Source organism: Cyclopterus lumpus, chromosome 3 (genome assembly GCF_009769545.1).
Source record: "Cyclopterus lumpus isolate fCycLum1 chromosome 3, fCycLum1.pri, whole genome shotgun sequence".
Taxonomy (NCBI): domain Eukaryota; kingdom Metazoa; phylum Chordata; class Actinopteri; order Perciformes; family Cyclopteridae; genus Cyclopterus; species Cyclopterus lumpus.
Window position 1 is genome coordinate 28,242,297 of NC_046968.1, and position 10,352 is coordinate 28,252,648.

The 10,352-nt window shown below is 48.2% G+C and overlaps 1 protein-coding gene across 1 annotated transcript in view; it reads left to right on the forward strand.

The window, feature by feature from the left end:
• The window catches only part of adamtsl5 (ADAMTS like 5), a 23,078-nt gene extending 12,726 nt beyond the window's left edge, over positions 1 to 10,352 (forward strand). Inside the window, exons 6-13 of the mRNA XM_034525508.1 lie at positions 1 to 108; positions 1,108 to 1,231; positions 3,809 to 3,895; positions 4,495 to 4,658; positions 6,200 to 6,389; positions 7,066 to 7,197; positions 7,285 to 7,356; positions 9,211 to 10,352. The exon at positions 1 to 108 is cut by the window's left edge and continues 20 nt beyond it. Coding sequence (XP_034381399.1) covers positions 1 to 108; positions 1,108 to 1,231; positions 3,809 to 3,895; positions 4,495 to 4,658; positions 6,200 to 6,389; positions 7,066 to 7,197; positions 7,285 to 7,356; positions 9,211 to 9,533 — 1,200 coding nt within the window. The 3' untranslated portion in view covers positions 9,534 to 10,352. The remainder of the gene's footprint in view (positions 109 to 1,107; positions 1,232 to 3,808; positions 3,896 to 4,494; positions 4,659 to 6,199; positions 6,390 to 7,065; positions 7,198 to 7,284; positions 7,357 to 9,210) is intronic.

The following is a 10,352-nucleotide window of genomic DNA, read 5'->3' on the forward strand; positions in this document are numbered from 1 at the left end:
AGCTGCCTGGCGCTCGGTCACAACTTCTACTACAACTTCGGCCGCGTGCTCGACGGCACGCCGTGCGACAAGGAGCCCGACGCGCTGTGCGTCAACGGACGCTGTCTGGTGAGCGAGGCCACGCCGCGACATCGTGAACACGAGTTCACGGTTCACGGTTTCTTCAATACAGCATTAATTTAGTAAATGATGTCTAATAGACCATAAAGCAGGGGGTGCAACCAACATGGCGGCGGCCGTAATCCAAGATGGCGACGGCCAAATCGCCAAACTCGTTTATTTGCAGTTGTTAATTGTCAACGAGTTTGTTTGATCCATAATTCTGTTGTATGACGATCTGTTACATCGTCGGAACAGAGTTAACGGTGCCGGAGGACGTCTTTAAATAGTTATTTTGCCAAGTTTACTTTAAAGTTTACAATGACATAAAATGGGCAGAACCCCCGAACATGAATAATGACAAGCCGACAAACAACCCGTCTGTTTACGCATAAATACACGAGAAACTAATCAGACAACCAGCAGCTGAACGCTGATTGGTGGAAGAAACAAAGACAGGAAGTCAACAAACAAACACAAGACAACAGTAGACAGGGAGCTTGTAAATAAACCGTTGGAGTTATTGCAATCTGCCCAAAAGCTGTCCAGATGTTTCACTTGAAGCCTGAAGATGATGTGACGGCTCTGTGTGTGTGTGTGTGTGTGTGTGTGTGTGTGTGTGTCTGTCTGTCTGTCTGTCTGTCTGTCTGTCTGTCTGTCTGTCTGTCTGTCTGTGTCTGTGTCTGTGTCTGTGTGTGTGTGTCTGTCTGTCTGTCTGTGTGTGTGTGTGCGTGTGTGTGTGTGTGTCTGTCTGTCTGTCTGTCTGTGTCTGTGTCTGTGTGTGTGTGTCTGTCTGTCTGTGTGTGTGTGTGCGTGTGTGTCTGTGTGTGCGTGCGTGTGTGTCTGTCTGTCTGTCTGTCTGTCTGTCTGTCTGTCTGTCTGTCTGTCTGTGTCTGTGTCTGTGTCTGTGTCTGTGTGTGTGTGTGTGTGTGTGTGTGTGTGTGTGTGTGTGTGTGTGTGTCTGTGTGTCTGTGTGTGTGTGTGTGTGTGTGTGTGTGTGTCGTGCAGACCCCCGGCTGTGACTCCATCCTGGGCTCCCAGCAGCAGGAGGACGCCTGCATGGTGTGTGGAGGCCTGAACACCACCTGCCTGCACCACAAGAGCGTGTACCAGAGCGACGGTCTGGAGGCAGGTAGGCGGATCATACCATCTTGTTTTTAATGTCGCGGGGGGGGGGGGGGGGGGGCGGAGGGGGTGTTTCCACGACGCCGTCAGTCATTCGTGTTCAGCCGAGGGAGAGATAACCATGGCAACCCTTTTTTTTGACAAACAAAAGCTTGTTGGCCGCCGTCCAGGAAGAAATCCAGGACACGTCCTCCAGAATTACAGTCGTCAAGAGGTCACAGAGGTCACGCCGTTGGCTCGATGCCAGCGGAGCGTTTTCTACCTCACGGCAAACATGTCGGGAGGAACATTTATTTAGTGGAGACGTACTTTACCTGAAACTGTAACCGAGACTTTGACAAATACAATGAACTGTTTGGCGTTAGAGGAAATCCACGTTCACTTTATCTTCAGCTGTTCTCCGTCTTTGGCGTTCTTCCTTTTGGATTCGTATATTTTAATGTTTCATATGAGACCGTGCAAAGGATCACAGAACCTTTTACGGATCAGATCAGAAGTAAAATAAAAAGGAGAATATATAACTTTTGTATAGAAGTCTATGCTTCATGTGTTAAAGCTGCATTCTCTCTCCTGACCACCAGGGGGCGACTCCTCTGGTTGTATAAAAGTCTATGCTTCATGTGTTAAAGCTGCATTCTCTCTACTGACCACCAGGGGGCGACTCCTCTGGTTGTATAGAAGTCTATGCTTCATGTGTTAAAGCTGCATTCTCTCTACTGACCACCAGGGGGCGACTCCTCTGGTTGTATAGAAGTCTATGTGTTAAAGCTGCATAAAGCAGGGGATGCTTTAGGGCGGGGCTACAAGGTGATTGACAGGTCTCGATGTCACTCCTCCTCAGTTAATATGGTCACTTCCTGTTTACTGGTTGCAAAAAAAAAAAAACATGGCGACGGCGAAATTGCCGAACTCAAAGTTTCTGTTGCTTCAGTCTACAAACCAACGGGTGGTATCACAACGACTACGTCCACTTCTTATATACAGTCTATGTCTTTAACGCACACACACACACACACACACACACACACACACACACACACACACACACAGGGCTGATAGAGGTGGTTTTATTTGGGCGACCTCGGGTGTTTTTTTTCTCCTGCAGCTGCGTTTCACGACTGAAGCTAAAATAAAAATGAAGAAACAACATAAAGAAAACTCACAAGGTCAGACGAGCTCTTAACTCTGACACTTCCTCTCCACGTCGCTCGAGGCCCCGCGGATGAACCTCGTGAATAGTTCCTCTTGGAGACGAGTAACCAGGGGCCACAAAGGGTGGGGGTGGGGGTGGGGGGGGGGGGGGGGGGGGGGGGGGATGCTTTAGGGTGCTTTAACCCTTAAAGACAGAGTGATGTTTTTTTTAAATATGTGTATCTGCTCGGCTGAAGCTTGTTTAGAAGCTTTTTCCTGCCTCAGGTGATGAGTGATGTTCTCATTCAGGCAACGTTAGACATTAGTGGATTTTATTTTGAAGGAATGTGAAGGACCTGCAACATTGGTCTTGTTATTGTGGTTTTGGTTAAAGTTACAATCTCAATTATTTTGTTGTTGTTGTTGTTTTCTTTGGCGATAAGCTGCGATTGCAGGCTTGTTTTGGGGATTTCACTTTCACTTATTTTTGAAGTTTCATCATCTGGAGTTTGTTTGTTCGGCCTTAATAACTGTAATAACGACGACTACGTCCACTTCTTATGTGCAGTCTATGGCTTCAACACACACACACACACACACACACACACAAATGCACACACACACACACACACACACACGCATACACACACACATATACACAAACACACACACACGCTTTGTTTGTTTGGCCTTAATAACCTTTTACTCGTAACGAGCGAAACTATTATTAAATACTTATTAATCAGCATAACGTTGCAATAACCACAGTTATTACGTATTGAACATGAACACTGAAAACCCAACATTTCCTAAAAGCTTTTAGATAAAAAGAAATAATGGGGGACTTTAATTGTACATTTGTAACATTTCCTGATTTTGCTGCTTCAAAATAAAAGCTTTTAATAACTGGGGACTTATGTTGTGAACTTTGAACATTTCCTGATTTTGCCGATGCGAATAAAAAGCTTTTAAATAACGATGTAACGAGGGACCTTTTATTGTGCATGTTTAATATTTCCTTATTTTCCGCTTGTTTAACAAAATAACTGGCAACTTTAATTGTACATTTTTAACATTTCCTGATTCTGGTGCTTCAAAATAAAAGCTTTAAAATAAACAAAATAACGGGGTCACACAAAATTAGCAGATCTTTGTGAGCTGCTTTTCTTCAATAAAGTATACCTTCAGTTTGTTGTTGTTGTTGCTGACTCTTCCTACCTGCAGGGTAGGAAGAGTCAGCAACAACAACAACAAACTTTTATTGTGAAGAATGTACAGGAAATTAAATATGTCTCTTCTTGGCCTCACTTTGCACGTAAAGCTGTTTTCAGTGCAGCACGTTTGTCCCCAGGTTGTAATAAAAATAATAATAATGTGAAGTAGTTAAAAAAAGAAAGAAAGAAAGAAACTCCTATTAAAAGTCGCCCTCTAACCGAGTGTCTCTGTTTGCCAGGCGGACCTTTTGGGTACAACGAAGTGGCCATGATACCAGCCGGAGCCACTCACATCCGAGTCACCGACAACAGCAGGAACTACCTGGGTAAGAAGCAGCCCGCCGGCAGACCTGGCCCGGCTGTTTATGAGTCTCGGCTTCCTGCAAGAAGCCTCACTCTGCGTCGCCGTTAAAGGAGTTCCTAGACCTGCAATAACTTCCTCTACCCGGAGACTGGAGTTCCCATCTGGGTCTCTGGGGTTTCCAGGCCAAGCGTAAAAACCAAGGGCATCTATTCTCATCCTTGTTTATGGGACCGAAATAAAACAGGCGGCTCACACCGTGTGGTCCTGAAAAAAGGGACGCTCGTAAAGGCCTTCCATGCTTTGCGTCTGACCACTGAGGCGAGGCAGGTGAAGGTACTTGTTTCCATTTCATGTCATGGAAAGTCCCTCTTCCACCACCGAGGGCCGATGGCTGCCACATGAAGCCAGCTGGCTTAGTTCTGCTTTTACCTCATCAAGGCCTTCTTATACGAAGAGATAATTGCTAAGTCCCGCCCATCAGAGGCAACCTGGCCTATCAGACCAGTTAGTGACAGTGTGGGCTCCAATGGTAGCTTGATTGAGCGTAGGTTCAATTAGAATTACTCGACTCACCGATCTTGTACTTCCTTCCCCTCCCCGCTCCCTTCACGCCTCGTCCAGCCCTCCAGAACGGTCGCTCCCAGTTCGTGATCAACGGGAACTGGAAGATCAGCATCCCGGGCGAGTACAACGTGGCCGGGACGAAGCTGCTGTACCGGCGCTCGGCGGACACCTGGGAGAGCTTCGAGGTCCCAGGACCGACCAAGGAAGACCTCCATTTAATGGTGAGAGCTCCGGTTGGTGACGGGACGGCTCGGTCCTCGTCTGGTCTCAGGAGCCGCACATCTCGTTGACGTCCAACAGCTTGTTTCTTTATTGTTCTGCCAACATTGTAAAACTTTGTTTGCATGAAAAACAAATGCACCGTATACAAGGCCTCCTTTATTGGCGCCAAAACCAGTAAAAGATAAACACATTCTACTCTCGCACACTGTGCAACACACCGTTAAATAGTACTCCATGTGGTTATCGGTAAGCATTTCACAAGGTAACAAAAACATCAGGTTTGAATCAATATTTAATGGCTTCCATTCAGACCGTGTGCAGGTATTTCACAAGCAGCCCAAACAGCTGTAAGCTATTGCTTCCTCCTGTTGTTGTAGCCAGCCGGTGGTTGAAAGCATCCTCTGAACACTATGGACTCTTTGTTTCCTCCGAGAACGAATGCAACAGCACTCGTGACTTCTTCTTGGGGGGGCCGGCGCTCTGATTTATGGCCAATAACTTGTTAACCCTCGGGGTGAGACGGCCTTTATCTTTGTGAGCCATAAGGAAAATGTGTCATGCATTCAGTCGCTGTGCCTTTTCATTAACCCCCATTTAGTTGAGTTACCCGTAGGATCACATGGGTATGACGACAAATTATAGGGAATAGACATCTGGACCAGTCCTCCCGAATGGTTCCAGTGAGCACAGAAAAAAAAAAAAACAGCAAATTTACTACAAGGAACTGTCATTTAATGTTGGTTCTGACGCCCCCCGTGGACCAAAGTGGTAGTGTTGGTTCTGATGCCCCCTGTGGACCAAAGTGGTAGTGTTGGTTCTGATGCCCCCTGTGGACCAAAGTGGTAGTGATGGTTCTGGTGCCCCCTGTGGACCAAAGTGGTAGTGATGGTTCTGGTGCCCCCTGTGGACCAAAGTGGTAGTGATGGTTCTGGTGCCCCCTGTGGACTAAAGTGGTAGTGTTGGTTCTGGTGCCCCCTGTGGACTAAAGTGGTAGTGATGGTTCTGGTGCCCCCTGTGGACCAAAGTGGTAGTGTTGGTTCTGATGCCCCCCGTGGACCAAAGTGGTAGTGTTGGTTCTGGTGCCCCCTGTGGACTAAAGTGGTAGTGATGGTTCTGGTGCCCCCTGTGGACCAAAGTGGTAGTGTTGGTTCTGATGCCCCCTGTGGACTAAAGTGGTAGTGTTGGTTCTGGTGCTCCTTGTGGACTAAAGTGGTAGTGATGGTTCTGGTGCCCCCTGTGGACTAAAGTGGTAGTGTTGGTTCTGGTGCCCCCTGTGGACTAAAGTGATAGTGGTGGTTCTGGCCCCCCCTGTGGACTAAAGTGGTAGTGTTGGTTCTGGTGCCCCCTGTGGACTAAAGTGGTAGTGTTGGTTCTGGTGCCCCCTGTGGACTAAAGTGGTAGTGTCTCTGAGCACCAGAGTCCTTTTAGAAAACCTCTCATTTTACTGCAGCGGGGTCTGACAGTCGAAACCTTGAAAACCTTGAGATTCAAAACCTTTCCAGGCCAGTCTCGATGGTTTCCATGCGGTCCTTGTGTGCAGGTGCTGGCGACCGACAGGAACCCCGGCATCGAGTACGAGTACTGGCTGCCGCCGGGCCAGTACGCCCTCCACCACGGGAGGAGGAGTCCACTGCGTCAGGCTCATCACAACGACAACTACCTCCCCTGGGATCAACCCACCCCCCCCACCACCACCAGGCCCCCCCCCGTCACCACCCGACCCCACTGGTGTAAGTCCCGCCTCCAGCTTTATTATAAATACATTCATACAGTAGATGAAAGCTTGAGTTTAAAGGAATATCTGGCCACGCCCACAAAAGAGTGGAGGCACCTGTCCGTCTCCAGGTCACAGTTGATTGACAGGTCACAGTTGAGGAATGCAGCTGGTCCATCTGTACACACGTGTTATGAATTCCTTCTTTGACGCTGCGGAGGACATTTTTTCCAACTGATGGACGAAATCTGACCCCCGATGTTGCCAGGAATAGCTTGTTAATTTGTTTTGTTGGGTAACGGAGGTGATGGGGGGGGGGGGGGGACTTTCCAGTCGCTTAATCTGGTCATGATGTCGGTTGCCGGGGAGGATACAATGATCTGTGTGAGCAATGCATGCTGGGTTATGTATTTTATCATTGTTTTGCCCCCTCTGCCACTCCACAAAGCTGTCATCTCCGTTACCATGGCGCCCACGCTGTCACTAAGAGGAAGCTCTACAATATGTGTCTAAATGATATTTACAGAATATATTATTTTAACCAGTTCATCACTTTTACACTAAATGTAAATTGATTGTAAACTCAGATTGTGGATTTTGGTGAGAATTTCGTAGGACTTAAACAAACATATTGTTGACTGTGTGTGTGTGTGTGTGTGTGTGTGTGTGTGTGTGTGTGTGTGTCTCACTAGTTTTAAGGCCTGTGAAGCCGCCCCGCCAATCTCTCCACCAGAACCGCCGGCAGCGCCCCCACCAGCCCGTCCTGCCCCGTCTGGAGCGGGAGGAGAACCACAGAAACCTCCTTCCTCAGCCTCCACCTGGAAGTATGTCCGCCCCCCCCCCCCCCCTAGCCAGCCCCCCCTCCTCAAAAGGTTACTTAAAATGCATCTGTGGGCTCGTTTACTCTGCAGGGCATTGTGGGAAGTGTCGGCGGGTCAAAGGTCGGAGGGAACGCCAGAGACAGTATTGCCAGAAGGACTTCGGTGAGTCCCCTGAACTCTTCTTCTCTCATCTCCCCTGAACGTCTCACCTGAACTCTTCTTCTCTCATCTCCCCTGAACGTCTCACCTGAACTCTTCTTCTCTCTTCTCCCCTGAACTCTTCTTCTCTCATCTCCCCTGAACGTCTCACCTGAACTCTTCTTCTCTCTTCTCCCCTGAACTCTTCTTCTCTCTTCTCACCTGAACTCTTCTTCTCTCATCTCCCCTGAACGTCTCACCTGAACTCTTCTTCTCTCATCTCCCCTGAACGTCTCACCTGAACTCTTCTTCTCTCATCTCCCCTGAACGTCTCACCTGAACTCTTCTTCTCTCATCTCCCCTGAACGTCTCACCTGAACTCTTCTTCTCTCTTTTCACCTGAACTCTTCTTCTCTCTTTTCACCTGAACTCTTCTTCTCTCATCTCCCCTGAACGTCTCACCTGAACTCTTCTTCTCTCATCTCCCCTGAACGTCTCACCTGAACTCTTCTTCTCTCTTCTCACCTGAACTCTTCTTCTCTCTTCTCCCCTGAACGTCTCCCCTGAACTCTTCTTCTCTCTTCTCACCTGAACTCTTCTTCTCTCTTCTCCCCTGAACTCTTCTTCTCTCTTCTCCCCTGAACGTCTCACCTGAACTCTTCTTCTCTCTTCTCCCCTGAACATCTCACCTGAACTCTTCTTCTCTCTTCTCCCCTGAACGTCTCACCTGAACTCTTCTTCTCTCTTCTCCCCTGAACGTCTCACCTGAACTCTTCTTCTCTCATCTCCCCTGAACGTCTCACCTGAACTCTTCTTCTCTCATCTCCCCTGAACGTCTCACCTGAACTCTTCTTCTCTCTTTTCACCTGAACTCTTCTTCTCTCTTTTCACCTGAACTCTTCTTCTCTCATCTCCCCTGAACGTCTCACCTGAACTCTTCTTCTCTCTTCTCCTCTGAACATCTCACCTGAACTCTTCTTCTCTCTTCTCCCCTGACCTCTTCTTCTCTCTTCTCCCCTGAACATCTCACCTGACCTCTTCTTCTCTCTTCTCCCCTGAACATCTCACCTGAACTCTTCTTCTCTCTTCTCCTCTGAACATCTCACCTGAACTCTTCTTCTCTCTTCTCACCTGAACTCTTCTTGTCTCTTCTCCCCTGAACTCTTCTTCTCTCTTCTCCCCTGAACTCTTCTTGTCTCTTCTCCCCTGAACTCTTCTTCTCTCTTCTCCCCTGAACATCTCACCTGAACTCTTCTTCTCTCTTCTCCCCTGAACATCTCACCTGAACTCTTCTTCTCTCTTCTCCTCTGAATATCTCACCTGAACTCTTCTTCTCTCTTCTCACCTGAACTCTTCTTGTCTCTTCTCCCCTGAACTCTTCTTCTCTCTTCTCCCCTGAACTCTTCTTCTCTCTTCTCCCCTGAACTCTTCTTGTCTCTTCTCCCCTGAACTCTTCTTCTCTCTTCTCCCCTGAACATCTCCCCTGAACTCTTCTTCTCTCTTCTCCCCTGAACATCTCCCCTGAACTCTTCTTCTCTCTTCTCCCCTGAACATCTCCCCTGAACTCTTCTTGTCTCTTCTCCCCTGAACTCTTCTTGTCTCTTCTCCCCTGAACTCTTCTTCTCTCTTCTCCCCTGAACATCTCCCCTGAACTCTTCTTGTCTCTTCTCCCCTGAACTCTTCTTCTCTCTTCTCCCCTGAACTCTTCTTGTCTCTTCTCCCCTGAACTCTTCTTCTCTCTTCTCCCCTGAACATCTCACCTGAACACTTCTTCTCTCTTCTCCCCTGAACTCTTCTTCTCTCTTCTCCCCTGAACATCTCACCTGAACTCTTCTTCTCTCTTCTCACCTGAACTCTTCTTCTCTCGTTTCCCACCAGTCTTCCGCGGCCGAGTCCTCGGGAAGCTGTACCGCGGCGAGGAGACGCGCTACGACCTCCAGGTCATCCACACCTACCGCAACGGCTTCCGCCTGGAGCACCGCGAGTTCCTGTGGGTCCAGAACGTGTGCGACTGCCCCGACCTGCGCGAGGGGAACCAGTACATCCTGATGGTCCGGCGCCACATCAACCACGAGCGCACGCTCAACCGCATCCTGCTGGAGGAGGACAGCTACGTGGCGCCCTACAGGCCGCGAGAGGACGAGCTGCTGCGGCCGCTGGAGAGGCTCTGCAGCAACCGGGTGGCCAAGCAGCCTGCGTGAGAGCGTGTGTGTGTGTGTGTGTGTGTGTGTGTGTGTGTGTGTGTGTGTGTGTGAAGCTTTCATCCACTTCCAACGTTTTCCTTTTCTGGACCTTCAAGGCATCACCAGAGTGGCGTCTCCGGAGGAAAGGAACCCCCCAAAGAGACTCCAGGTTTATTTAAGAGCCCGACCAGCTGACTGTACCACGTAGAGCACTTTAGGTGGAAGCTCCTTGTAAACGCAGAGAGAGGAACATTGACCGAAATGGCCTTTTTATCATTTAATTTCTTCTTTTTAAAAAAAAAATATATATATATAGTATTTTTTGTGAGTAAACTTAAAGGAAAAAATCCACCTCAAAACACGCAGACGAACTTTGATCCTATAAAAAAAACATTTTGATTTTCTCCTGCTTGTTTTTCGGGTGAGAGGAACCCGGAGCACAAAGTGCTGCCGCGATGAAGCCGATGGCCAGAACTTAAACCGGAAGTATGATTTAAATGATGAGACTCCAGTGTTTCTCTAAGTTGAGCAACGTGTTTCCATTCCGGTATCGAGCGTGTTTTACTTTCCATCCACCGGACAGCGCCGTTCGGTCAGGAGGACAAAAGCTCTGTAATCTGCCCGGAAACGAAGAAGTCGGCTCGGTCACCTGGGAACGCGGCTATTAAGGATATTAAATCGCGGCTATTGAGGATATTAATAGCCGCGTTTCGTCGTTGTGTATTATTACGCACATTTTAAAGTATAGCTTTAAAAAATCTCTATAAAAAAAAAAAGTGAATTAAAAAAAACTGGATTCAAAAATGCTTTTGCAGAGAAATAGCATAGCAAATATTT